This window comes from Eutrigla gurnardus, assembly GCF_963514095.1.
Source record: "Eutrigla gurnardus genome assembly, chromosome: 18".
Classification (NCBI taxonomy): Eukaryota; Metazoa; Chordata; class Actinopteri; order Perciformes; family Triglidae; genus Eutrigla; species Eutrigla gurnardus.
This window is the reverse complement of record NC_139929.1, coordinates 1,103,833-1,120,057: the sequence shown is the minus strand read 5'-3', so window position 1 is coordinate 1,120,057 and position 16,225 is coordinate 1,103,833. Positions and strand designations below refer to the sequence as shown.

At 48.9% G+C, this 16,225-nt stretch overlaps 1 protein-coding gene across 1 annotated transcript in view; it reads left to right on the top strand.

Annotated features, from left to right (window-relative positions):
* LOC311029039 (sodium channel protein type 5 subunit alpha-like) overlaps window positions 1-16,225 on the top strand; it is a 92,098-nt gene that overhangs the window by 40,319 nt on the left and 35,554 nt on the right. The window contains exons 14-18 of the mRNA XM_084033904.1: window positions 1,284-1,404; window positions 4,633-4,877; window positions 13,581-13,754; window positions 15,058-15,219; window positions 15,918-16,112. Coding sequence (XP_083890030.1) covers window positions 1,284-1,404; window positions 4,633-4,877; window positions 13,581-13,754; window positions 15,058-15,219; window positions 15,918-16,112 — 897 coding nt within the window. The remainder of the gene's footprint in view (window positions 1-1,283; window positions 1,405-4,632; window positions 4,878-13,580; window positions 13,755-15,057; window positions 15,220-15,917; window positions 16,113-16,225) is intronic.

The window sequence follows — 16,225 nt, the reverse complement described above, 5'->3', positions numbered from 1 at the left end:
TCCTTTAAAGCTTTTTAAAATTAGAACTTCCAAAATTCAACTTCCATCTAGTGATGAAGATCATGTGATAACAGTCGAAAGCCCAGGATAGATATACTAATGAGCTGTTTTTTTCATGGAATTTTGTCTAATATCTAGTAATTGGTATTATTATGATCGTGACCGGTGTGTGTGTGTGTGTGAGTGTGTGTGTGTCTGTCTGTCTGTCTGTCTGTCTGTCTGTCTGTCTGTCTGTCTGTCTGTCTGTGAGTGTGTGTGTGTGTGTGTGTGTGTGTGTGTGTGTGTGTGTGTGTGTGTGTGTGTGTGTGTGTGTGAGTGTGAGTGTGAGTGTGTGTGTGTGTGAGTGTGTGTGAGTGTGTGTGTGTGTGTGTCTGTGTGCGTGTGTGTGTGTGTGTCTGTGTGTGTGTGTCTGTGTGTGTGTGTCTGTGTGTGTGTGTGTGTGAGTGTGTGTGTGTGTGTGTGTGTGTGCATCTCCGTGTCTGTCCACAGCTAATCTCTGGTTCTGCTGCAGCAAACTGCAGAGTAAGTTGGGTGACGTTTGGCCAGTGGGAAATCAGCTTAATACTTTTTATATTTTGCACTCATCCCACTTTGCATTGCATCTGCTGCACAGCAATTTTCTTCTGGATAAAATTATGCATACGCTCGACTGGGCGTGACCTCTGGTTGCTATGGTAATGCTATTGGTGAAAACATAAATGCATAAAAAAAAATGTGTGACAAATGTCTCAAGGCTGAATTTTTATGTTTTTCAACCAGATGTCATTTTCTAAACACAACAGAATCTTCCAGAAGGCATCTCGATCTCACGCACTAGTTCTTAGTGGTAGCCAACAGGAAAGGGTTAATTATTTAATTAAATGATTATTTCAGGCCTTTAGTTGAGGAGCAGATAAATAAATCAGGTTTGTTTTTTCATAAAGCCGCTCTGACACACTAACTCCACACAGCGGTGGCTCGCTGATTCCTGATTCACTGAACACCATCATCACCTGCTTATCTGTTGCTGTGGTGACAAGGTGCACACACACACACACACACACACACACACACACACACACACACACACGGGGAAATCACAGCACCATGTTTGACCCATTCGACCCGACATAAATCTGTGTGTGATGCCGATCGCCACGGTAACAGATAAGTGGATGACTGCTCCTGAATGAACCGTGTGTGTCTTTTACAGCGTTTGTGTCCTCTGTGTGTGTGTGTGTGTGTGTGTGTGTGTGTGTGATTGTAAACAAGAGAACTTAAAGACGTCTCCGTCCGTCCCTCAGGTCCCCACGTCCTCCACGGAGCTCAGTACGATGCTGCTGCCTCGGCCGTCGTCCACGCAGGGTTCGGAGCGGCGGGGGAGGACGCTCAGCGCCGCCAGCTACCTCACCGACGCCTTGGAAGGTGAGCGGCAACGGCAGCACCGGTTTAAAGAAACAACGAGCTCGGAACAGACGGGATCAAAATAAATACCGGCCTCTCTCCGTTGCCCAACATGTTTCTGTTCCGAAACAAAGTCTCTATAACATGGTTATTAAATACTCGCTCCTGATTGGCTGGCAGGTGTACAGGGACGCTCCAAACATGTATGTTGGTCAGCAGTTTAAATCACCATGGCAACGATACCGATGCTGTGACCTCACATGCTGTAAGACAAAAAAAAACTGCACTCGGAACGCAACGACACGAAACGCACATCGATTCATCCGGTCGCCCTCTCTGCCTCCCGTCTCTCTGCCTCCTGTCTCTCTGCCTCCCGTCTCTCTGCCTCCTGTCTCTCTGCCTCCTGTCTCTCTGTCTCTCTGCCTCCTGTCTCTCTGCCTCCCGTCTCTCTGCCTCCTGTCTCTCTGCCTCCCGTCTCTCTGCCTCCTGTCTCTCTGCCTCCTGTCTCTCTGTCTCTCTGCCTCCTGTCTCTCTGCCTCCCGTCTCTCTGCCTCCTGTCTCTCTGTCTCTCTGCCTCCTGTCTCTCTGCCTCCTGTCTCTCTGCCTCCTGTCCCTCTGCCTCCTGTCTCTCTGCCTCCTGTCTCTCTGCCTCCTGTCTCTCTGCCTCCTGTCTCTCTGCCTCCTGTCTCCCTGTCTCTCTGCCTCCTGTCTCTCTGCCTCCTGTCCCCCTGTCTCTCTGCCTCCCGTCTCTCTGCCTCCCGTCTCTCTGCCTCCCGTCCCTCTGCCTCCCGTCTCTCTGCCTCCCGTCTCTCTGCCTCCCGTCTCTCTGCCTCCCGTCCCTCTGCCTCCCGTCTCTCTGCCTCCCGTCTCTCTGCCTCCTGTCTCCCTGTCTCTCTGCCTCCTGTCTCTCTGCCTCCTGTCCCCCTGTCTCTCTGCCTCCCGTCTCTCTGCCTCCCGTCTCTCTGCCTCCCGTCCCTCTGCCTCCTGTCTCTCTGCCTCCTGTCCCTCTGCCTTCTGTCTCTCTGCCTCCTGTCTCTCTGCCTCCTGTCTCTCTGTCTCTCTGCCTCCTGTCTCTCGGCCTCCTGTCCCTCTGCCTCCTGTCTCTCTGCCTCCTGTCTCTCTGTCTCTCTGTCTCTCTGCCTCCTGTCTCTCTGCCTCCTGTCTCTCTGTCTCTCTGCCTCCTGTCTCTCTGCCTCCTGTCTCTCTGCCTCCTGTCCCTCTGCCTCCTGTCTCTCTGTCTCTCTGCCTCCTGTCTCTCGGCCTCCTGTCCCTCTGCCTCCTGTCTCTCGGCCTCCTGTCCCTCTGCCTCCTGTCTCTCTGCCTCCTGTCTCTCTGTCTCTCTGCCTCCTGTCTCTCTGCCTCCTGTCTCTCTGCCTCCTGTCCCTCTGCCTCCTGTCTCTCTGCCTCCTGTCTCTCTGTCTCTCTGCCTCCTGTCTCTCTGCCTCCTGTCTCTCTGCCTCCTGTCTCCCTGCCTCCTGTCTGTCTCTCCCAGATTCATTCATGTTCTCTGCAGGACGACGTCTGTTTGATTCCCATTAAAGTGATTTTTCACTTAAAAACAAAACAAGTTCATGAAACAATGAGGTTCTGCTTCGCTCCGACGCCATCGCTCACATTCACATGAGACGTAACCTCGCCGACTGTTCGCCTCTGTGTGTGTGTGTGTGTGTGTGTGTGTTTGTGTGTCTGTGAGTGTGTGTGTCTGTGTGTGTGTGTGTTTCTGTGTGTGTGTGTGTGTGTGTATCTTTCACTTTTTTTGGGTGGTTGACTTTGTGTGCGTGATTGTGCATCCATGAATTTTGCATCAAACAGTCTGTTAACACTTTTATGTGAGTGTGTGTGTGTGTGTGTGTGTGTGTGTGTGTGTGTGTGTGTGTGTGTGTGTGTGTGTGTGTCCAAGCCGACCCCAGGGGGGGCGCCAGCTTTGTTTGGGCGAGAGACTCGGAAAGGGAGAGAGACATAGAGACCGAATGAAAGAGAGAGAGAGTGTGTGTGTGCGTGTTATGATCATTACCCTCATTAAGCGTGAGATTGTTCCTGTGTGTGTGTGTGTGTGTGTGTGTGTGTGTGTGTGTGTAATGATATTCATATAACAGATTTTTGGGTTCATATCCGTCTAATTCAGCGTGTGTGTGTGTGTGTGTTGGATCTGCTGAGTCACTGTCTCTCCCTTCGGCAGTCGCCGCTGTTAGAGAACAGATCATCATGGAGGGAAATACAAAAAGCCGCTGTCCCCCCCCCCCCCCCCCCCCCCGTCCATCTGTACACCCTTCAGCCCCCCCTTCCTTCCTGTCATCATTGATGGATGGATGAACTTTATTCATCTTAATTTAAGTGTAATTATTGTGTTAAAGCAGCTAAAAAAAAAAACAGTAAAAACACAATAAATAAACGTCATAACTAAAAAAACATATCTATAGAATACACAATATAAATGTTCTATAGTTTCATGTTTTATTTTCTGTAAAACTCATAAAGTCAAATTAAATTTTTTATTTTTGTTTGTGCAAAAGAATAAAGAAGGTGGAAACCTCCGATTCTGAACCCAGACCTGCATTATCAGGAGCATCACTATTACTAATTATTATTATGTCAATATTTTATCCTGTTAGACATTTGTGTAAATTTGTCATAACATTTACGTAAATAAAAGCGTATGAATTCCGGCCCATAATGCACTCTGGCTGCGTTCTTGTCAGTGAGACAGGTTGTTTCTCTCACGCCGGCGTTTTCTCTTAAATCTAATAACATTTAGTGTAAAAGCTGCTTTAATTAGCGTCCTCCTGCCAGGAGTTTGGAGTCCAGGTCACATGACTTGGACTCGAGTCAGGAATCTAATAACAAAATCAATAAACGTTGTGTAACGCTGCGTCGAGTTTGACGGCAATAAAGATAAATGATATCTAAAAACGTACTGCAGGTTTTTATTGTTGTTTTATTTATAAGAATATTTTCAATTAACCAATTAAAAATGTCAACAGCCAATCAGATCATCGTATTCAGATTTACATACTTGCATTCATTATTTCTATTATGTTTAAAAAAGCATCAAACTTCTCCTGACCTGAACCCGACTCAGGACTCGGGACTCAGGACTCAGGACTCGGGACTCAGGACTTGGGACTTGGGATTCGGGACTTTTGAGTCTTGAGTTCTGAACAGCCTTTTTTTAATGGACGTCCTTGATGTTTGTCCTGCTCCTCCCTCGTCGTACTAACTAATTTGCCTCCTCTTCCTCTTGTGGTCCAGCTGCAGAGCTGGAGGAGGCCCATAAGAAGTGTCACCCCTGCTGGTACGGGTTCGCCCAGCGGTACCTGATCTGGGAGTGCTCCCCCAGCTGGCTCCGGCTGAAGGAGCTGGTGAAGATCATGGTCATGGACCCGTTCCTGGACCTGGCCATCACCGTCTGCATCGTCCTCAACACACTCTTCATGGCCATGGAGCACTACCCCATGACGAAGGAGTTCAACGGCATGCTGAGCGTCGGGAACCTGGTAGGAGGGGGAAGGGGGGATGGATGGAGGGGTGGATGGAGGGATGGATGATGGAGGGGTGGATGGAGGTATGGATGATGGAGGGGTGGATGGAGGGATGGATGATGGAGGGGTGGATGATGGAGGGGTGGATGGATGATGGAGGGGTGGATGATGGAGGGATGGATGGAGGGATGGATGGAGGGATGGATGATGGAGGGGTGGATGGAGGGATGGATGATAGAGGGGTGGATGGAGGGATGGATGATGGAGGGGTGGATGATGGAGGGGTGGATGGATGATGGAGGGATGGATGGAGGGATGGATGGAGGGATGGATGATAGAGGGGTGGATGGAGGTATGGATGATGGAGGGGTGGAGGGAGGTATGGATGATGGAGGGGTGGATGGAGGGATGGATGATGGAGGGGTGGATGATGGCAGGAAGGAGGGAGAGAGGGATGATGGAGGGATGGATGATAGAGGGGTGGATGGAGGTATGGATGATGGAGGGGTGGATGGAGGGATGGATGATGGAGGGGTGGATGATGGCAGGAAGGAGGGAGAGAGGGATGATGGAGGGATGGATGATGGAGGGATGGATGATGGAGGGGTGGATGGAGGGATGGATGATGGAGGGGTGGATGATGGAGGGATTGATGGAGGGATGGATGATAGAGGGGTGGATGGAGGTATGGATGATGGAGGGGTGGATGGAGGGATGGATGATGGAGGGGTGGATGATGGAGGGGTGGATGGAGGTATGGATGATGGAGGGGTGGATGATGGAGGGATGGATGGAGGGATGGATGATAGAGGGGTGGATGGAGGTATGGATGATGGAGGGGTGGATGGAGGGATGGATGATGGAGGGGTGGATGATGGAGGGATGGATGGAGGGATGGATGATAGAGGGGTGGATGGAGGTATGGATGATGGAGGGGTGGATGGAGGGATGGATGATGGAGGGGTGGATGATGGAGGGGTGGATGGAGGTATGGATGATGGAGGGGTGGATGATGGCAGGAAGGAGGGAGAGAGGGATGATGGAGGGGTGGATGGAGGTATGGATGATGGAGGGGTGGATGGAGGTATGGATGATGGAGGGATGGATGATGGAGGGATGGATGGAGGTATGGATGTTGGAGGGGTGGATGGAGGGATGGATGATGGAGGGGTGGATGGAGGTATGGATGATGGAGGGGTGGATGGAGGTATGGATGATGGAGGGGTGGATGGAGGGGTGGATGATGGAGGGGTGGATGATGGAGGGGTGGATGGAGGTATGGATGATGGAGGGGTGGATGGAGGTATGGATGATGGAGGGGTGGATGGAGGTATGGATGATGGAGGGGTGGATGGAGGGATGGATGATGGAGGGGTGGATGGAGGTATGGATGATGGAGGGGTGGATGGAGGGATGGATGATGGAGGGGTGGATGATGGAGGGGTGGATGGAGGTATGGATGATGGAGGGGTGGATGGAGGTATGGATGATGGAGGGGTGGATGATGGAGGGGTGGATGGAGGTATGGATGATGGAGGGGTGGATGGAGGTATGGATGATGGAGGGGTGGATGGAGGTATGGATGATGGAGGGGTGGATGGAGGTATGGATGATGGAGGGGTGGATGGAGGTATGTATGATGGAGGGGTGGATGGAGGGATGGATGATCGAGGGATGGATGGAGGGGTGGATGGATGATGGAGGGATGGATGATGGAGGGATGGATGAAGGGTGGATGGAGGTATGAATGATGGAGGGTTGGATGGTGGAGGGTAGGATGATGGAGGGGTGGATGATGGAGGGGTGGATGGAGGGGTGGATGATGGAGGTATGGATGATGGAGGGATGGATGAAGGGGTGGATGGAGGTATGAATGATGGAGGGTTGGATGGTGGAGGGTAGGATGATGGAGGGGTGGATGATGGAGGGGTGGATGATGGAGGGTTGGATGGTGGAGGGTAGGATGATGGAGGGGTGGATGATGGAGGGTTGGATGGTGGAGGGTAGGATGATGGAGGGTAGGATGATGGAGGGATGGATGGAGGGGTGGATGATGGAGGGTTGGATGGTGGAGGGTAGGATGATGGAGGGATGGATGGAGGGGTGGATGATGGAGGGTTGGATGGTGGAGGGTAGGATGATGGAGGGGTGGATGGAGGGGTGGATGGTGGAGGGTTGGATGGTGGAGGGTAGGATGATGGAGGGATGGATGGAGGGGTGGATGATGGAGGGTTGGATGGTGGAGGGTAGGATGATGGAGGGGTGGATGATGGAGGGTTGGATGGTGGAGGGTAGGATGATGGAGGGATGGATGGAGGGGTGGATGGAGGGGTGGATGGAGGTATGGATGATGGAGGGTTGGATGGTGGAGGGTAGGATGATGGAGGGGTGGATGGAGGGGTGGATGGTGGAGGGTAGGATGATGGAGGGAGAGAGGTGGAGGGAGGATAGAAGAATAGACGATGGAGGTATGGATGTTGGAGGGGTGGATGGAGGGATGGATGGAGGGGTGGATGGTGGAGGGGTGGATGGAGGTATGGATGTTGGAGGGGTGGATGGAGGGATGGATGATGGAGGGTAGGATGGTGGAGGGGTGGATGGTGGAGGGTAGGATGATGGAGGGAGAGAGGTGGAGGGAGGATAGAAGAATAGACGATGGAGGTATGGATGTTGGAGGGGTGGATGGAGGGATGGATGGAGGGGTGGATGGAGGGGTGGATGGAGGTATGGATGATGGAGGGTTGGATGGTGGAGGGTAGGATGATGGAGGGGTGGATGGAGGGGTGGATGGTGGAGGGTAGGATGATGGAGGGAGAGAGGTGGAGGGAGGATAGAAGAATAGACGATGGAGGTATGGATGTTGGAGGGGTGGATGGAGGGGTGGATGGAGGGGTGGATGGAGGTATGGATGATGGAGGGTTGGATGATGGAGGGTTGGATGATGGAGGGGTGGATGGAGGGATGGATGGAGGGGTGGATGGTGGAGGGTAGGATGATGGAGGGAGAGAGGTGGAGGGAATATAGAAGAATAGACGTAGGGATGAATGGGTGGATGATATCTATTGAGAGTCAACATTGCCCTTTAATCATTCTCCTGATGAAACCATGACAATGAAAGTTGTCCGTATGGAAGACGAGTGGTGACTCTGCAACATGGAAATAAATACAAACCTGAAACCCAGATCAGGGATCAGAACTAGATCTGGTCTTTGTGACAGCTGCACATCCTGGACGAACGGTCGTCTGTTAGCATCGATTTTAAAATCAGGTCGGCCTTGACTTTAAGCCCCGCCCCCTCTTCATCTGCACCACATGACCTTCATCCACAGACATGTGATTGATGTGTTAGCATGAAGCTGCTCGCTGGCTGTTTACCTTCAGGGTGTTAGAGTTTACCATCCTTTTTTAGTACGATTTTAAAACCTCGGGGTTCAAAAACAGAACTTTCTTTGTTTCTTTGTTTGTGTGTGTGTGTGTGTGTGTGTGTGTGTGTGTGTGTGTGTGTGTGTGTGTGTGTGTGTGTGTCTGGAGGTGCGTTTGGGGGATCGGAGCTGACAGAAGCGGGTCAGGTGGCTTTACAGCGCCGTGACTAACTCCGCCGTCGGACCCTGCAGGTGTGCCGGGGGCTGACAGCAGCTGATAGGTTGATGCAATATGGTAATTGGTTCACCTGAGGTGTGAAAGGCTGGCGGGCAAAAAATCACCATGTTGATCACACCTGCTCACACACACACACACACACACACACACTTGTACCTGTCCAGCCGTGTCAGGTCTCCTCGGTTCAGGCTGCAGGCAGCTGTTCGGGGCAGGAAATGGTAATACGGTTATATAGTTAAATAGAGATGGCGGCGGCGGTGTTCAATCCCTGGCTTGGGGCCTCGCGGTGGGCCGCCGTGAGAGCCTTTTCTATGATGTCGTCTTTCCTCACATTTTATCTAACCTTACATTTTAATATTTTAACCGTAGAAATAGACTTGAGCGGTTGTCATGTGACTCGTACGATAGATGACAGTGTTTTTAGCCATTGTGGTGACAAAGATGATGTCACAGCTCACTGGTTAATTGGCTAGGTAGCTAGTTAGCGTGCTAATAAAAGATGATCTGAACAAAGTTGTCGATCATGCTGATATTAATGTTGTTTCCTACGTTGATCAGAGTCTGTGGATGACACATTAAGTTGTTAAATTAAGTTCCTCTAGTAGTGGAGTAATAATCATGGAAGTCCTTGAAAAGTGCTTGGATTTAGACTAAAGGTCTTGAAATGTGTGTTCTATGTGATGACATCTATGATAGAACAGAGAAAAGAAGATCTCCATATTTAAGGGACTGAAAACAGCATTTTGTGACATTTCTGCATGAAAAATGACCATTGATGGAAGGGGCTGGAAAAGCATGGAAATGCACCTGGAAATGCTTGGAAAGTGCTTGAATGTGACTTTGGAGAAGTTGGAGGAACCACCATGGTTTCCGGTTCAGGTCTCAGATAAATGGCTGAGTCACGGCGGTCCGGAGACAATGCGTTCTGGGATAATTCCTCTGATCCTCACAGATGTTTACATAGCATTTAACTGGCCTTTGTGCCGGACTGTGTGTGTGTGTGTGTGTTATATAAGGCCGTGTGTGTGTGTGTGTGTGTAGTGGATCATGTCGGGGCATCGCCGTGCCGACAGAATCAATGTTCACTAATGCGTTGGCTCTGTTGTTGTTGCCGTTGCGCTCCAGGTTTTTTTTTCACGTGTAGATTTTAAGATCTAAAGGCCGCGTACCATTTAGCGTGGGCTTTTATCTGCGGAGACGCCGCGTGCTAAAAGCACGACCTCCACCAGAGTGAACTTTAACAACGCTAATAGTGGAGCGGGAAAGACCAGATCCATTAGGATCCATTTATGTAGACGGAGGTTCAGAGACGGTGCGATCCTCCTGCTGGAGGAAGTTTGTCCGATAACAAATATTTAAATGATAAAAATAAGGAAAACACTTGTGAATTACGTGTCAAAGCAAAAGTATTTTGTCGTGTATTACATGTTGCTCTCAACATATCGCAACTTACTTTCAAACGAGTCCCTGGAGGTCCGCGTAGGGAGCAGGTCCTGGTTGTGGACTGGTCCAAAACCCACAGGACTTTCACCCCGGAGGCCGATGTCAGTGTCCGTGTGTAGTTCGGTTGCCTAATCATAACCAAGTACTTTTCTTGTGTTTTTTTGGTTTTGTTTTGTATAAATGTCGTAGTTATTTTACGATGGCGTATTAAAGCCACTGAAGAAAGAAAAACAAAACTCTTTATAAATACATATAGCCGATAAAAAGAAGTGGCTAGGTTCCGCTAACTGTTGCTATGACAACAAGTGAAAGCTACTGCTAGCATCTTAGCGCAACCACCCCGATCAATAAACACCCATAAGATGACGATTTGTCTTCATATGAATAAAAGCAACAATAAGCATCAACATCATCACCCTAATGATCTTAACGAGGTTAACGAGGTGATGTCACACGTTGGGATGATTCATTAGAACAATAATATCGTAATAAACCCTTTTTTTTCTCCGAGTACTGCCCCCTCTCTCGGCTCCGTTTTTTTTCTCTACAGTACGCCGTCGTATCATTTTAAGCCAAACCACGATGTCGTTGTCTGACTAACCCGAACACGTAGTTCCCCCTTCTGTCGGCACTTTGGTTCGTCCCAACATGAGCTAACGGCGTGGGCTCTGTGGTAGCAGCAGAAAGGGGCGGGGCTTAAGTCAGGGTCCAAGTGTCCCATCCCGGACTCCCCAGGTCTCCTCTGGAGGACTTGGGGACCTTGCGGCCCCCTTGAATGCAGGTCTGACAGGATCCTGGTCTCGTTAGTCTCGTTAGTCTCGTTAGTCTCGGGATGATGAAGTTCCTTTGTGCAGACGGAGAGGATGAGGAGGACTCTTCATCAAGCTGCTCACTGAAGCGCTTGCTGCTGGAACTGTTAGATCATTTGGTCGGCACGCTGCTGCCCTTGCTCAGGGGCACGAGGGCAGGAACGCTAAAACACATTGACTTACATGCGTTTTCTGAGGAGAAGCCTGAACGCAGTGATTCATTTAGATTAATACACCCTGAAAACGTGAATGCTTTGAAATGTTATAAAGATTTACTTTTTATTTATGATTTATTTAAATGATCCCGGGACCCTGAATACAGGATAAGCAGTAGAAAATTGATGGATGGATTTATTTAAATTTGATTTAATGTATTCAAAATGAAAGAATATTAATATTATTATGTTATATCATACACAGTTTATATATACTGGGTTTTTTTTACAACTGCTGTAACGCAATTTTGGATTAATAAAGTACACTAATCGTGTGTGTGTGTGTGTGTGTGTGTGTGTGTGTGTGTGTGTGTGTGTGTGTGTGTGAGAGAGAGAGAGAGAGACACGTGTGTCCGTGTCATCCGCTCTCTGCTGATGTTAGTGTTATTAACGAGTGCTGATGTCGACATCCCCTGTTGGTGAGCCAGCAGCACACACACTCACACACACACACACACACACACACACACTCTCACACACACACACACACACTGGACTTGCTGGTCAGAGTAGTTTTTCATCCCTTCCGTCAGTGAATCAGAGACTTTGCTTCCATGAAAACAGTCCGAGAGGCAACAAAGTCGTGTCCTCACAAACCCTGTTGGTGGTCGCACGTCCTCAGAGAGAGAGAAAGGGTGGGGGGGGGGAGAGAGACACAGAGAGAGAGAGAGGCTCTCCTGGTGTCAGTGATGGTGGCAGGATTGTTGTGTGAGTCTGATTGTGTGCAGTCAGTCACACCGTTAAACCAGTCAAGTCAAGTTATTTGGGAAACTTGCACACACACACTCACACACACACACACACACACACACACACACACACACACACACGTGTGTCACGTAGCCGTGTCACATCGAGGATCCCCTTCTTTCTGGAACAACAAGCAGGGAGAGCTGCTGCTGCAAGGAAACACACATGAATACACACTCAACTAACACACACACGGACGCACACGTGATGTAAAGCAGAGCGAGGCGAAACCCTGGGCGAGCTAAGGTCTGCAGAGAGAGAGAGAGAGAGAGAGAGAGAGAGAGAGAGAGAGGCTTAAAGGATCAAGCAAACGGCCGAGAGAAGGTTGGAAATGAAAATCACCAAATCAGGAGGAACCTGATTAATACCAACCACAGTAGCTAGACCTGTCAATCAGCAGGTAGCCCCGCCCCCTAAAGCATCCCCTGCTTTCTGGTCTGGTGGACCATTTTCTCATAGACTTCTATACAACCAGAGAGGAGTCGCCCCCTGGTGGCCAGCAGAGAGAAGTAGGACCATTTTCTCATAGACTTCTATACAACCAGAGAGGAGTCGCCCCCTGGTGGCCAGCAGAGAGAAGTAGGACCATTTTCTCATAGACTTCTATACAACCAGAGAGGAGTCGCCCCCTGGTGGCCAGCAGAGAGAAGTAGGACCATTTTCTCATAGACTTCTATACAAACAGAGAGCAGAGGAGTCAAGTCCTGGGTCGGGTTCTTGTTTACTGTGTTAGCGTAGCCTAGCTCTGATGCTAACGCGAGCTGGAGCGTCTCTTTGATGCTCAACACGTGTCGGCTTTTAAAGAACTTCTGTACTTCAGCTGGAGTTATTGGAGGCGACGTGTGTGTGTGTGTGTGTGATTGTGTGTGTGTGATTGTGTGTGTGTGTGTGTGTGTGTGTGTGTGTGTGTGTGTGTGTGTGTGTGTGTGTGTGTGTGTGTGAACCTAACCCAGTCTGAAATGTCCTATCCTTTGGCTAACTCTGCCCTTCATGCAGCTCTTTGCATGCGTCCTCACCTGGCTGTCTGTGTCCCTTCCTGTCTGTCTATCTGACTGTCTCCGTGTCCCTTCCTGTCTATCTGACTGTCCGTGTCCCTTCCTGTCTGACTGACTGTCTGTGTCCCTGCCTGTCTGACTGACTGTCTGTGTCCCTTCCTGTCTGACTGTCTGTGTCCCTTCCTGTCTGTCTGTCTGACTGTCTGTGTCCCTTCCTGTCTGACTGTCTGTGTCCCTTCCTGTGACTGACTGTCTGTGTCCCTTCCTGTCTGACTGTCTGTGTCTCTTCCTGTCTGACTGACTGTCTGTGTCCCTTCCTGTCTGACTGTCTGTGTCTCTTCCTGTCTGTCTGACTGTCTGTGTCCCTTCCTGTCTGTCTGACTGTCTGTGTCCCTTCCTGTCTGTCTGACTGTCTGTGTCCCTTCCTGTCTGACTGTCTGTGTCCCTTCCTGTCTGACTGTCTGTGTCTCTTCCTGTCTGTCTGACTGTCTGTGTCCCTTCCTGTCTGTCTGACTGTCTGTGTCCCTTCCTGACTGACTGACTGTCTGTGTCTCTTCCTGTCTGACTGACTGTCTGTGTCCCTTCCTGTCTGACTGACTGTCTGTGTCTCTTCCTGTCTGACTGACTGTCTGTGTCCCTTCCTGTCTGACTGTCTGTGTCTCTTCCTGTCTGTCTGACTGTCTGTGTCCCTTCCTGTCTGACTGACTGTCTCTGTGTCCCTTCCTGTCTGTCTCTGGTCTCTTCCTGTCTGTCTGACTGTCTCTGGTCCCTTCCTGTCTGTCCACTCTTCATCACTTTGACCAGATGTTTCATGTCTTCATTATAATTCAGATAATAAATAATGATGAGATGATGTTGTTGTCCTCCATGTTTGTTTGTGTGTCTCCTTCATGGCGGTGCGTTCAGGTGTTCTCGGGAATCTTCACGGCTGAGATGCTGCTGAAGATCGTGGCCCTGGACCCGTACTACTACTTCCAGACGGGCTGGAACATCTTCGACAGCATCATCGTGTGCCTCAGCCTCATGGAGCTCGGCCTGTCGGACGTGGAGGGCCTCAGCGTGCTGCGCTCCTTCAGACTGGTAACTCACCGATTTCACGTGAAAACTCCCGTTCACGTACATAACGGAGCCGGGAGAGGGGGGCAATATTCAGAGAAAAAAAGTCTCAAATTTGCGAGTTTATCACGATGCTAACATCCAGCATTGATGCTAGCTAACGTCCCATGAATGAATGGGACAGCGCCTCGTTAAGGTGATGATGTTGATGCTTATTGTTACTTTTATTTATACGAGGACAAATTGTCTTCAAATTGTATTTTTTGGGATTATTGCCGCCCTCTCTCAGCTCCGTGTTTCCCTACAGTGGTGTTATCGTACTGAACAGTAGTCGTTCTTTAATCATGATGGAAGTAAATCTGCTAGTTTTTAATGGTTTTCGATGGAAAGCGGCTAAATGACATCATAAGCTAGTTTGCATGTCAATAATTCTAAACAATAATATAATATATATTGTATTCTTGTATGAAAGGAATACGTTTTGTCTTCGGTACATAAAGAATATGTTGATGCTACATGTATTTGTACTGTAGTAGTCCTCCATTTACTGTATTTAAACATCTGAATATCTCTTATTATTTTAACAGTAAAAGAGGACAACAAGCAAGTATATTAAATAAGTAAATGGTAAATAAACTAAATATAATCACAGACAAACTCGCTGGTTGTTTCACAGTAAATTAAATGTTGAGATTTCACAGTGGAGACGATAACAAACGAAACGTTGACATCACAGAGAAATAAAACCAGTTTGAACCGGCAGACTGACGGATGAAGCACCGATGGATTTAATCAACGTGAGGACGACGCTCTGATTGGCTGCTGATGAGCTGATGTCACTCAAAACTTGTCAAGTTCAGCCGTAGTCGACTTGACTGCACTGACGAGGACACACACACACACACACACACACACACACACACGTGTGTGTCTGCTCTTCGTCCCTCCGGCTGCAGGAAACAGATTTGCTTCTCTTCTTCTGTCCGTTCGTCTTCGTCTTCCTCATTTTCTTTCTCGCTCTCGTCTTAATGTTCACAACATTACAATCTTGTTTCACATCTGTGTGTCGATGGTTTTCTCTCACAATTAACTGAAAACGTTGTAGAGCTACGATGATAAATAAATCAACTTTGTTCAAACTGTAAAATGAAATAGACTCTGAGAATACATGATTCCTTACGTAGTAAAGTAAAATGGAATTATTAAATAAAGGGTTTTTGTTTGTGTCCGTTTGCTCAAAGATCATCACAGACGTCACATCAGTAAAGGCTGGTTTTAAGGCGAGCTCTTATTCTGAAATCCCGTCTCTCTCTCTCTCCGCCTCCAGCTCCGTGTGTTCAAGCTCGCCCGCTCGTGGCCGACCCTCAACACGCTCATCAAGATCATCGGCAACTCCATGGGCGCTCTGGGCAACCTGACGCTCGTCCTCGCCATCATCGTCTTCATCTTCGCCGTGGTCGGCATGCAGCTGTTTGGGAAAAACTACCAGGTAACGCCTCCGACCTCTGACCTCTAAACCACCAAAAAGTATGTATTTTCTGTGGTCCGTTTTTCGTGCATCAACCAATCAACGTTGTGCGGAATAGTTCATTAGCTCCAACATTTAGGAAACACAGACCAGAGCCACTCCTTCCTTTTTATTACTTTTCACAATAAAAGCCCTCGACATGCAGTATTCCAACACGCTTTCACGCCAAAGCATCAAGCTTCAAACTACGACGCAGTGCGTTCCTCGCCAGAGTCGCTTCATCACCTGACACTAACAGCCGTTTCCTGGGTGAAAGTCCTCTTTTCATCTCGTTTTCTCATCTCTTTTCACCTTTTAATCTCGTTTTCATCTAATTTAATTTCGTTTTCACCTAGTTTCATCTCGTTTTCTCATCTTGTTTTCATCTAGTTTCCTCTCATTTTAATGTAGTTTTCGTCTTGTTTTCATCTCTTTTTGTCATGTGTTTGTCTCGTTCCATCTTGTTTTGTCCCGCTACATCTCGTTTTCATCTCATTTTTGTCTCGTTACATCTTGTTTTGTCTCGTCACATCTCGTTTCATCTCGTTTCATCATGTTTTTGTCTCGTTTTCATCATGTTTCCGCTGTTTTCGTCTTGTTACATCTTGTTCCGTCTCATTTTGTCGTGCGTCGACCTTCCGGATCAGTAATGGTGGGTCCGTGTTGCCTCCGCCCTGCAGGACTGCGTCTGTAAGATCTCGAAGGACTGCGCTCTCCCTCGCTGGCACATGAAGGACTTCTTCCACTCCTTCCTCATCGTCTTCAGGGTGCTCTGCGGCGAGTGGATCGAGACCATGTGGGACTGCATGAAGGTGGCGGGTCAGCCGCTCTGCATCCTAGTCTTCATGCTGGTCATGGTCATCGGGAACCTGGTGGTGAGTGACCTTTCACCCCTCAGAGTGGGGAGGATTCGCTGAAAACCCTGATGCTACTTGCTAACATGCACATAGTTTGTGATAAAGCTATGAACGATTTTTTCTTTCTTTCT